At 34.6% G+C, this 13020-nt stretch overlaps 1 protein-coding gene across 1 annotated transcript in view; it reads left to right on the forward strand.

The window, feature by feature from the left end:
* Positions 1 to 11090, forward strand: part of LOC150085297 (uncharacterized) — a 139569-nt gene extending 128479 nt beyond the window's left edge. The window contains exons 11-12 of the mRNA XM_090374517.1: positions 9647 to 9865; positions 10887 to 11090. Coding sequence (XP_090230643.1) covers positions 9647 to 9865; positions 10887 to 11090 — 423 coding nt within the window. The remainder of the gene's footprint in view (positions 1 to 9646; positions 9866 to 10886) is intronic.
* The last annotated feature ends 1930 nt before the right edge of the window (positions 11091 to 13020 follow it).

Here is a 13020-nt window from a genome sequence, read left to right on the forward strand (position 1 = left end):
CTCTTACCCAGATCTTCTCTTAGAATTTCTCAGACAGATTCCTAATTGCTACCGATCATCTCAGCAAGCAACCTCATTGAAATTGATCTGTCTTCAGTCACAACGTTTCTAACCTTTGTGACAATTTCCGGTGTTCAAACAGAGATCGGTCGGCCAGGTTGAGGATCATCCTCTAACAACTCATGTCCTTTACAAAAACAAGAAAACCAATTCAAACAGCCTTTGTCAAGACAAACATTCATCAGCATTAACTTTTTTAAATCATCAAAGGTTTCTGTAGCACTTTTTCCCAATTTACAATAAAATTTGATAACTGCTCTTTGCCCCATTTTCAATTTTCTGATGACATGCACAAAACTACTATTACTCTTTCCATCATACATCGTAAACTACTGATCTGACAAGTTTCAACTTGCATTCGTTGGATCTAATCATGTACTATTTTTGCCTCTTGTGTTAATACTAAATGCAGAACGCAAGCAGTCTCGTTACTTAATTGGTGCACTGTGTATATACATATATATAGAGTCTGTCTTTATGGGCGCCTCCGTAGCCAGGTGGGGAGGAGCAGCAGTGCGTAGCACACGCTTCTTGATTAGACCGGGGTTCAAGCCCGTCACCACCAAATACGGAGGATGCGGAAAGGTCAGGGAATGACCACCGCATATCCCGGAGCAATATGGCCTTAGTTGCTAATGCTCCTAAAAACCAAATAACAAACAACCAAACTATGTCTTTATTATATTTCCATTTATATATTTTTGTTGAGTTTTTTAAATAATAAAAATAATTACTGTAACTGCTTATTGGGAATATTACAATGGAAATACATAATTAATACAAATGAAATGGAAATAACATGACATATCATGTATGAAATTATTATATAATAACACAAGAAATTAAAAAATGAAATTTTAGATTAATTTGATTCTTATCAATTCATAAGTTTTTTTTTGAAGCGTCTGTCAGTGTCTCTTTTATTTTTGATTTTATGTATTTCATTTTTGAAAAAACTGCTCACATTTATGGGTACTCCTGATTATATTTCTTTCTTTTTGACAAAACCTATGATTTAAAAGCCGACCGGGCTAGCCGGGTGGGTAAAGTGCCTGCCTGGCAACCCAAAAGTTGTGGGTTCGATTCCCGCCTCGGGACAAAATCTATGATTTAAAAGCCGACCGGGCTAGCCGGGTGGGTAAAGTGCCTGCCTGGCAACCCAAAAGTTGTGGGTTCGATTCCCGCCTCGGGCTTAGATCAAAGTACTGCAAAAAAAACCTTGGGAGGTGCATTATGGCCACAGAAGCCTATGCGCTAACAACTACCAAAAAAAAAAAAAAAAAGATTTAAAAAACAATTTCCTTGTGTGGATTCTGCAAAAATGCAGAATGGGCCATATGAAAAAGAATCTATAAGCTGTGGTTTGTCCATCTCTGCCTTAGATCACCATAACAGTACTGTTGAATTTCTGTTACTTTTATGTCACTTTTTCATGGTATCTGTTGTAAGGTTTTAACCGTTATTTCATGCTAAGGTACATATGTTTTGAACAGAGTTCTACTGCCTGCCATTAATTTTGAAAAGAGGAAAGTAGATGATAGCATTCTTCTGTGTGATCTATTGAAATTGTACATTGGAGACAGTTACCTAAATTTTAGTACACTATTATTTTTTGTTTATAATCCAGTACTTTGAGACCCTATTTCACATGACCACAATGTTTTTCTAAAAATTGTTTCACAGATACAGATTATTTTCTTACTTCATTTACAACTGATAATTATACCTGGGCTTATTGTTAATAAAACATAAGTAATGTAAAGAACACTTTGAATAAATAAAAAAATAACTTATTCAGAGGAAAGAAGCTTTGATGAAAAACTTGTGATTTACAGCAGGATATTATGTTATCCACTTTTAAGCTGATTGAAGAATTGCAATCTAAAATCTGCTATTACAATAAGTTTTAATCCCAACTTTTGTGTCCACACCTGACAGCCAGGAGCTGTTCAGAGTAATATTCATGCATGTGATCTTGGAGAATGAAATTATCTCACTGTGGCTTTTTAACTGGGGATGAAGAATTATCTATGCATGACTTGCATAGACTTGCAGGTTCCTTTGCCTGCATCTGAAGACAGAGACTGCTGCAGGTTCCTTGTGCCTTTGGAGCAGCTTCTTCATGCTTGAAGGCTCCTTGTCTATATCTGAGGATGTTTCTTGTGTGTGCTTGCTTTTGGTAGTATAGAATGCTTCTTCTGTTGACTCTTCATGCACATGCAAATAACCTAGAAATGAACTAAGGCGCATTTAGGGCTAGAGCCTCAAGCTGCGAACAAATTTGGACTATGTATATATAAAGTGCTTTAGCATCATAATACACAGCCATTTATGAATAAACAGAAAAATTTTAAGGCGGCATCATTTTAGGTTATATCTCATATTGTGAATACCTTCACAACGAGTTGCCATGATATTGCACTACTTCAAATAAGTAACGTTTCACCTAAGGAGAAGACTAATGTTACTTATTCTCAGATAGGTACCACCACCCAGACGGCACCGTTTCAGGGCTATTTTGTATATGTGTGGGATAATAACTCTACTATCCACTTGTCCCTATTAGACTTAGAAAAGCAAAAAGGTAGAGGGAAAGTAATAGTAGGAGTGGAAGAGGAAAAGAAACGGTGTAGAAGAATGAAAGGGACAGTAACTCCTTCAACTCACACCACTCAAAAACTCATCTCCTCAAATAGGCAATGCTTCCCCAGTGGAGAAGGCTGTTGTTACCTATTCTTGGAAACTCCGGACATCATCAGGCTCCCCCTGATGCCGTTTCAGGGCTATTTGGCCCTTCTTCGGTGAGTGGGTAGGTACCCAAGTGATGCAGTGATGGCAAAAACAGTTATGAAGTATAATTCCACAATATGAGAGATGCCTGATGGTGTATGATGTATTTAGACTAAGGCGCATTTAGGGCTAGAGCCTCAAGCTGCGAACAAATTTGGACTATGTATATATAAAGTGCTTTAGCATCATAATACACAGCCATTTCTGAATAAACAGAAAAATTTTAAGGCAGCATTGTTTTAGGTTATATCTCATATTGTGAATACCTTCACAACGAGTTGCCACGATATTGGACTACTTCGAATAAGTAACGCTTCACCTAAGGAGAAGACTAATGTTACTTATTCTAAGAGGTACCTATCTGAGAATAAGTAACATTAGTCTTCTCCTTAGGTGGAGCGTTACTTATTCGAAGTAGTGCAATATCATGGCAACTCGTTGTGAAGGTATTCACAATATGAGATATAACCTAAAACGATGCCGCCTTAAAATTTTTCTGTTTATTCAGAAATGGCTGTGCATTATGATGCTAAAGCACTTTATATATACACATAGTCCAAATTTGTTTGCAGCTTGAGGCTCTAGCCCTAAATGCGCCTTAGTCTAAATACATCAGGCACCTCTCATATTGTGGAGTTATACTTCATAACTGTTTTTGCCATCATTGCATCACTTGGGTACCTACCTACTCACCGGAGAAGGGCCAAATAGCCCTGAAACGGCACCAGGGGGCGCCTGATGACGTCCGGAGTTTCCGAGAATAGGTAACAACAGTTTTCCCCACTGGGGAAGCATTGCCTATTCAAGGAGTTTATGAGTTTTTGAGTGGTGTGAGGTGAAGGAGTTACTGTCCCTTTCATTCTTCTACACCGTTTCTTTTCCTCTTCCACTCCTCCTATTACTTTCCCTCTACCTTTTTGCTTTTCTAAGTCTAATATGGACAAGTGGATAGTTGAGTTATTATCCCACACATATACAAAAAGCCCTGAAATGGCACCAGGGAGAGCCTGATGATGTCTGGAGTTTCCAAGAATAGGTAACAACAGCCTTCTCCACTGGGGAAGCGTTGCCTATTTGAGGAGTTTATGAGTTTTTGAGTGGTGTGAGTTGAAGGAGTTACTGTCCCTTTCATTCTTCTACACCGTTTCTTTTCCTCTTCCACTCCTACTATTACTTTCCCTCTACCTTTTTGCTTTTCTAAGTCTAATAGGGACAAGTGGATAGTTGAGTTATTATCCCACACATATACAAAATAGCCCTGAAACGGTGCCATCTGGGTGGTGGTACCTATCTGAGAATAAGTAACATTAGTCTTCTCCTTAGGTGAAGCGTTACTTATTTGAAGTAGTGCAATATCATGGCAACTCGTTGTGAAGGTATTCACAATATGAGATATAACCTAAAACGATGCCGCCTTAAAATTTTTCTGTTTATTCAGAAATGGCTGTGTATTATGATGCTAAAGCACTTTATATATACCTAGAAATGAACTTAATGACTTTAAAACCTAATTTTCACATATATAGGGTATTCTCGAAATTGATGTCAATATTTATTGAGGGAATGATTCATTAAAATACAAGAAGAAAAGTACACTCAGTTGCAAATAGGAGCAATGGGTTTTGAATTAGAGTGTTAAACAGATTAGTGCTCCTAGCATATTGCATATAATAGTAAATTTATGAAAAGCAATCATTATGAAATAGCTTACTTTAATTAAAAATGTTTTATTTATGTAAAAACATTTCTATTTTAATTATTACTAAGCATCTGAATAATGCTACTTGTACCGTACATGGCCATCAATAAATCCAGAACAATAAACGTTCATTGTTCTGGATTTATTTAGCTATGAATTGGAGCACTCAGAAACTCAATAATATTGTACAGCAGGAGTAACTGAATTTTATTAGTACAATCAAACTGAAGCATGATCAAAAGAAATATCACAAATGATGTTCTAAATGAGTGCCATATGACAGGAGACAGGCTTCAACATGGTGCGAAAAGGACTCCCATACACTTGCAAGTAGCACTATGTTGTTTTTAAGAGCAGTGGGAGCTTCATGGATGTTATTGTTTGTTATTTGGTTTTTAGGAGCATTAGCAACTAAGGCCATATTGCTCCGGGATATGCAGTGGTCATTCCCTGACCTTTCCGCATCCTCCGTATTTGGTGGTGACGGGCTCGAACCCCGGTCTAATCAAGAAGCGTGTGCTACGCACTGCTGCTCCTTCCCACCTGGCTACGGAGACGCCGCTTCATGGATGCAACTGAACAAGTCACATCAGTTGTTGGCCTCTGTGGCATAAACAGTTTGTTTCATATGACGCCCACACATAAAATTCCAATTGATTAAGGTCAAAAGAGCATGTCAGCAAAGAAATGGGACCTCTGCAACCAATCCAATGATTCTGGCAACAATCATTAAGAATGTTTGTACTTGTTGGCCAAGATGTGGAGGTGCTTCATCATGAAACCACATATTGTTATGTATACTTAAAGGAACATCTTCCGGAGGTGTTGGAAGTGTTGTCTGCAAAAACTGTAAGTAATGATCAGAGTTTAGGCAGGCAAAGAACTCATGATGAATAAAGTTATTGCCTATAATGCTGGCCCACATATTGATGCTAAACTCAGCTTGGAAACAGGATTGTTGAATGGTGTGAGGATTTTCATTGACCATATTGAGATTATGCATGTTGAATATCCCATCTCATATAAATGTTGCCTCATTGGTCCACAGGATATTGACAAGTAAGGCAGTTAATACAATTAAGTATCCATAAACAAAATTTAATCTCCTGCATGCAGTGCCTAAACTCTCTGCATATGGTATGCATACAGCCTGTGTTCACACAGTGTGTGCCAAACGAAGGTTTTGGGATGACCTGTTCTTGCAGCAACTCTTGTGTAGTAGAGGGATCTAATGTCAGCATATCCAGTACCTCTTCCTCTGCTTGTATAGAATATTATTGGAGCCGGCCTCAGTTGTGATGCCTTTTCACTGTATCCCATTCCCTCAAATTATTATGGACATAGACAAACACGCACCAATTAGGGTATTGCCTTGTTAGAAAATGATGCTGATATTCGGTGGCTGCACTGTAGTATTTCCTTTACATACACTATACACAAAGTGAATGTCTGCATATTCTGCTAATGTTAATATTTGTCATATATGTAATGAAGTTATTGTACCACAGCAACAATCCTTTTGTTGCAGCCTTGCGTTTTCATTACAGATTTCATAAAAATACAGTACAACAATTTACATGACATTTTGTGCAACAATCTGATTTGCATTTTTCAAACATCATGATTTGCACTTCATGATGTTTGAAAAATGCTAAAAGCAGAAATGACATCACCAATCTGTTTAATGCTCTAACTCAAAACCCGTTGCTCCTACTTCAAAATGAGTGTATTTTAATGAACCATTTCCTCAATAAATATCGATGCTGATTTCAAGGACACCTTGAAATATATATATTTATTTATTTATGTATATAATTGAATATATATATATATATATATATATAACCCCACTGTATTTGGATAGTTACAGATGGGAGGGTTGAGAGAGAGAGAGAGAGAGAGAGAGAGAGAGAGAGAGAGAGAGAGAGAGAGAGAGAGAGAGAGAGAGAGAGAGAGCAATAAAATGTTGACTGGTGCTACGATAGTAGTTCTTTTGCCTGGCACCACAGGTAACTAGTTATCCTATTAGAACAACTGGACAAAGTGGCCAATCACACAACATATCACTACACTACAGGACAAATACAACACTATACCGATTGACCTTTATCAGTATGATGGGAAAACATGATACGATGGCATTGCCCTTTTTTTTTTTTTTTTTTTTATGAAAACCCCAAACACGAAAGGTATTAAAACCTATAGTACTTAGTACCGTGCATGGGTTGAAGGAGAAGTAGGGGGGGGATGCCAGAAACTTTGCTCTAGAGACTAAACATGGGTTTAACCACTTCAAGCCTCCAATAAGCAAAGTGGTGGTATTTCACTGGTTGATGAAAGTCATCTACCACTTCCTTACTATGGCTGGGACTACAGCTACACAATAAACAAGCTAAGTTCTGTTTTCTTTCAGTGTAAAATTTACTATTAAAAGTCATTTTTCTATTAAAGATAAAAGGATCGCAGATCTAGTCTTTCTCATTTCCAAAGAAAACCTGAAATTGTGTGGAAAAAGGAGGTTAGTTCTCATAACAACATACAGTTGCTTGGGTCCTCATTTTGTTTCATGAAAAGAGAAATAATTTTCATGAATGTATTGATTAGCCAAAAATGAATGCATTCCTCGATCTTAGCAAATGCTTTCACTTTTTATCTGCAAGAATGATGTTCATAATTTGATCTTGAAATTATAAACCATGGTCATTCCATTTTTCAAGTACATACATTTCACCTAAAAATGTAGATTCATGTTCCTCTTCTTCTTGGATTTCTCTGTTGTATCAACGGTTATTCATGTAAAAATATAAAAACTGATTATCCGCCATTTATGAGGGAAAGGGTTTGGACAATAAATTAGTCTCCTCACATTATCTCCTCAGGTGAGGAGATAATGCTTGTCAAGTTATTAATCAATAAGGAAAGAGTTACAGAAAATATTCCTGTAGCAATGAAAGGAACTTTTGTCAAAGACATGCTGTACAGACAATATAAAATAAACCTCATAAATTGATGAACCATTTGAACAACTGGACCAAAAAAAATCAACAACATTAACAATACCTTGCATACACTAATTGCATCACTGTAATGTACATCAAGTATACAGTTGAAAGTTGATGCATTGTTGCAATTATGCAACCAAACTTACACCCCAACCTGGATGGTCTTATTCAGTTAAATTCAATCCTATTCAATTAAATTAAATGTAGATGGCATCCTTATATCCTTATTCTTTTTTAAATGACACACATAAGGGGACTTAAATTTGAAAAGATGGTTGCATAATAAATGTGCAAAAGTTTGATTTCAGCCAGAGAGTAATTGTTGTTGGAAAAACTTCTCATTTGGTATTTTGGAGTAGTTTGAATAAATTTGTGGAAGGATTAAAAAAATTATTAGAGGGGATGGACAAATGGTGTTTTTATTTATTTATATTTTTTTTTTGGCGGGTGTAAGATTTTGCTTCCTTTCATCATTTTCCAATAATGCTTGTCATTACTGGCAAATGATATATTCATTTTAATAATTAATTATTAATTAGCAGAAATTCTGATACTAATTAATAATAATTATGTATAAACAAATCATGAATAAATGAAATTAAGGTCTGAAGGGAGCTCATAATCAGTGCAAAGATTAAATTTATAAAATTGTAAATATGGATTTGCTAGTGCACTGCTATACAAAGTTTTATAAAAATAAGCTTGATAAATGATCTTATAATTCTTGAATGCATAGCAGTAGCTAAAAGATTGTGACAGGTCTTACAAGGACATAAGTTTTAACACACAAGAAATGAAAGCTTGTTAAGTTTTCATTTGTTGTGTGTACTGAAAATATTCAAATTTGAACAATGTCAAACGTAAAATTTTGTTGTAAACTTGGAAACACATGAAATACTCATTACAGTTTGATGCTATGATGAAAAAAAAAAAAAAAATTTTTCAAGCACTTTCAAAGGTTTTTTGAGGGGAATTTTTGCTTAAAGATGAAATCAGTGGCTGTCCATACATCCCAAAATTATCAAAAAATCAATGAAGTCCACACCATCATTCAAATGGATCAGTGACTGACCATTCAAGGAATTGCCAAGATCTCTCTTTCATTTAGTTTGGTTCAGACCATTTTGACTAATGATTTGTGCATAGAGTGAATGAGTGCCAAGTTTGTTCCATACATTCTCACTGAAGATCAAAGACAGCATTGAGTCTTCATTTTGTTGAGTCTTTCATGCAAGCTGTATTGGAACATGCATTTTCAACAAAAAATATAACAAGTGTTGAGTCTTGAATGTATGGATAAGATACAGAGACCAAGATTCAGAGCTTCCAGTGGGAAAAAATGTCATCATCAAATCCAAAAAAAAAGCATAGTAGTCAAAATCACAGGTGAAGGCCATTTGCATTTTTTTCACTGAAGGAATGGTCAGTGAGTAGAATAAAGCACTTTGATTTATTCATGGTGTTAGCAGAATTTGTTGTGCAAGGTGTCAGTCACAACTGCTAATGCAACCTACTATCAAAGAGTTTTAAAATGGTTGAGAGACACAATCTGCCATACACAATCTGAAAAATGGTGAAATGGTTGGCTTCTTCACCACACAATGTACTGTGTCATATGTTGCTCACTATCAGCAATTTTTGACTGACAAAAAATTACTGTTTTGCTGACACCCACCTTATTTTTCTGATTTGGCACCATGCAACTTTTGACAATTCCCAAAATTAAAACAGGACATAAAAGGAAAATGATTTAAGTTGATTCAAGAAATCTAATCAACCACAATGGACCACCTACACACATATGCAAAGGAAGATGTTCAGAAATGTTTTATTAATGGCAAACACAATGGAACAAGTGCATGGTTGCAGAGGGAGACTACATTCAAGAATATTAACAGTGTAAATATTTATAATTGCATAAAAAATATATATATATTTTATTTGCAACATTCACTGAATCTTTTGATTATACTTTGTAACTTTGGCCCATAGATATTCCCTTTGTCTGAAACAGTTGACCACACACACACACACATGCACTATCAATATATATGTGCACACTATTTTTCATATTTCTTTTATATTCTGTATGTAGCAAACAGAAAATTTGCCAACTGAGGAGCCAGTTAAAGAGCCAGAAGCAGAAAGTGAAGAATCGGTAAAAGTTGAGGCTGAAGGAGAAACCACAGATTCACCATCTGGACCAGAAAGTTCTATGTCTCCTACTACACCTTCAAGCCACAGAGAAGAAATGGAAGTTGATTTGCCTGAACCAGCTTCAGATTTCTCCAGTAAAAGTCCAGTAAAGTGGACAGTAAGGCTCCCTTACATTATTCATGATATATATATATATATATATATATATATATATATATATATATATATATATATATATATTACGATAAATAATTTAAATAATTTCTAATTTATGCTAATTTTGCTCTTTTATAGCATTAATATAATGGTTTAGCAATATCAGATATTACTGAAGCATCCCTACAGCCATGGGAGATTTGAGGGCAATCAAAAATGAAATAATAAAACATCTCAAAAAAGTATCATATTAATTAAAACTAAAACTATTTTTGTGCCAAATTATTATAGAAACACCTTTGTTAAAGTTGGTGAGTTCTTAAGTTCCCTAACAGAATTTATTTTAATTTTGTTCATAACTTTTAGTTTTAACTTTTCCTTAATATCATCTCGGTTATAAATTAGATAAGATATCAACAACAGGATGAAGAACACATGGATTCATATAGAGCAAAGCACATCGAGCAAAAAAATAAAAAGAAAAAAGTCTTCTATTTTTCAAACTTAATTGATATTTAAAAGTGTGCAGAAGCAACAAATTCTTAACAAAAGAGATGGATGACTGTATATGATGTTAAGGAGGAGAGAAATTGCTCTTTGCTGGAAGCACAATTCTTTACATCTGTACAGACTCCCTCCAGTAACAGATTCATGAACTTGAAATATCCTTTATTACAGTGATAGGGGATCCTTTTTTAAGTATAGCTCCTCAATAGCTGAGCATTCTGAAATTATCAACTTTTCCATGAATTAAAATTTAAGAGTCAACACTGTTATCTGACAAAAAAGAAGACAATGGTATCTGCTAGCGTTTCAAAATAAAAAAACATTAAATATGACTTTTGTTATATCCTGTACATGTGATGAATGTTGCTCCTTTCTGCATGTTTTATATTTATTCAATTATATAATTGCATGTGTCGAAAGTATTATTTTTTTAAGATTGTTTAAAAATTTAATTCCATTTTATTGGTAACCCTAAATTTTATGAAAAGTTAATTCCAAGATGCTTTAAACTTTAGGTTCTAGAAGTGGTTGAGTTTGTACGAAGTCTACCAGGTTGTGCTGATTATGCAGATGAGTTTCGGTCACAAGAAATTGATGGACAGGCACTGTTATTGCTCAAAGAAGATCATCTTATGACAACTATGAGTATGAAACTTGGTCCTGCATTGAAGATTTGTGCTCGGATAAACTCTTTGAGAGAAGAAATTAATCGCCAGTAAAGCAGAATAAAGGAAAATAAAATTTACTTCCATATTTTACTGGACTTTGTACAACTGTTAATAGCAAAACATTTGTGACTTGTGAATTTTTTAAAAGTATAGCGTATTTTCATTAGTTACAAACTTATTTGTAGTAAATTAAAATAACAGCTGTAGGAGTGGGAAAAATAATTATAGAAATTATTTGAAAAAAAGAAAAGAAAAAACTTGTACATAGCTCTTTATGCTTGGTGTATCTGCTGCACATATTACTGCTTGATTTTGGAGATCACAATAAATGTGCATGCATGATAAACTATGAAAAGGTTTTAAATTTACATAGAAATGACTTTTCTTTGTTTTTTATACTTATGACAGTATCATAAATATATATTTATGTATAATCACTTAAAATACATTCCACTTTGTTTGAAAGCATACTTCATTACGGAAAGTTAAGATAAATTATCAATCCAGGTAGATGTTCATATTTGTTTGTCATCAGTAAACACAACTAAGTTCATTTGATCTGCAGTATATGGGTAAACAACTGCCTACCACTTGGCAACTGATCAGGGAGCTAATGACAGTCCAGTACCAGGATATCCCCTTCACTGTAGGTAAGTCTATATCCAAATGTTGCACATTGCAGTTTTTGCTTTGTATAATAATGTTTAAAAACAGTTTGGTATTACTTAACATATAAAATCTAAAATTATTTAACTAGAGATTCCAAAAAATACCTCATCAATATATCACGTTTAGAATTTAAATATGTATTTTCTTTAAATTTCTTAAAGTAAATGTTATTCATCATTATCTATAATATTTAATAATATTTAATAAAATATTAAATTTAATATTTAATAAGAGACTCAGAAATTGAAAAGGAAGTTTTAGACTTGAATGGCCAAAATAATAGGCACTTCTGTATCAACAGTTTGAAGCATAGCTGTTGGTAGAAGTAATGGAAAATAAATGTCTCTCTAAATCAAGATATTTTACAAGAAAAATAATTTTAACCATATCTTTATCCATCATCATAACTTGTTATTAATTTGTGAATTCCCTAGCCCTTTAAGTTGTAGGTTTTGATCAATTCTAATTACCCACTATATCTGGTTGTGCAGTAAAAATATTTATCTAAATTCTTATCTGAAGAAAAGCAAAAAAATTCATAATTTGAAAGCATTAGTATATACCAGTGTATATATCAATTATATAATATACCAGTGCCTTTGAATATATGAAGTTATAAACCACATATCATGTGGTATAACTTCATATACAGTGGCAGACAAAAGACCACCTTAAAAAAAGTAAAATTTATAGTGAAACATATAAGATATTGTTTGATTACAGTCATTTTGTTTGTTGCAAAGCAAAGGTATTGCATCAGATAATGCTTCTATTGCATCAGACATTAATTGAAAGGTATTCCATCAGCTGTTTCTATAAATATGGCATTGGAAGGGTATACACACTCATTAGTATCCTGTTTTACAGAGGTGAAAGCATGACTCCATATGTTCAGTTGACACCAAGAAAAAAAAAAGTGTAGCTGCTACTCTGTCCCAGGAAGGGCTTTGTAAGTGTGTTATCACTGATAAAATAAGCTGCCACCAGTCAAGAGTATCCCGGGTGCTCAAATTAAAGGGCAAACCCATGATGTGAAGAGATGGCCTGGATCAGGCCATAAGAGAGTGACTACACCTTCCCAAGATCGATATTTGAAATGGCTATGCCTTCGTAATTGGCATGCTAGTGCTCCTGATCTAAAATTGGACTTTGAAATGGTCTCTAGTGTTGAAACAAGTGCACAAACTATCCAAAAAGTCTTTTGAAATGTGGTCTGTATGCCTATCGGCCCAAGAAGAAGCCTTTGTTGACCCAACAAATGAGGAAGAAGAGACTTGCTTGGGTTAAAACACATTTCATGGACAAAAGAGCA

The sequence above is a fragment of the Mastigoproctus giganteus genome, chromosome 5 (assembly GCF_048544385.1).
Source record: "Mastigoproctus giganteus isolate SK-2022 chromosome 5, ASM4854438v1, whole genome shotgun sequence".
Classification (NCBI taxonomy): domain Eukaryota; kingdom Metazoa; phylum Arthropoda; class Arachnida; order Uropygi; family Thelyphonidae; genus Mastigoproctus; species Mastigoproctus giganteus.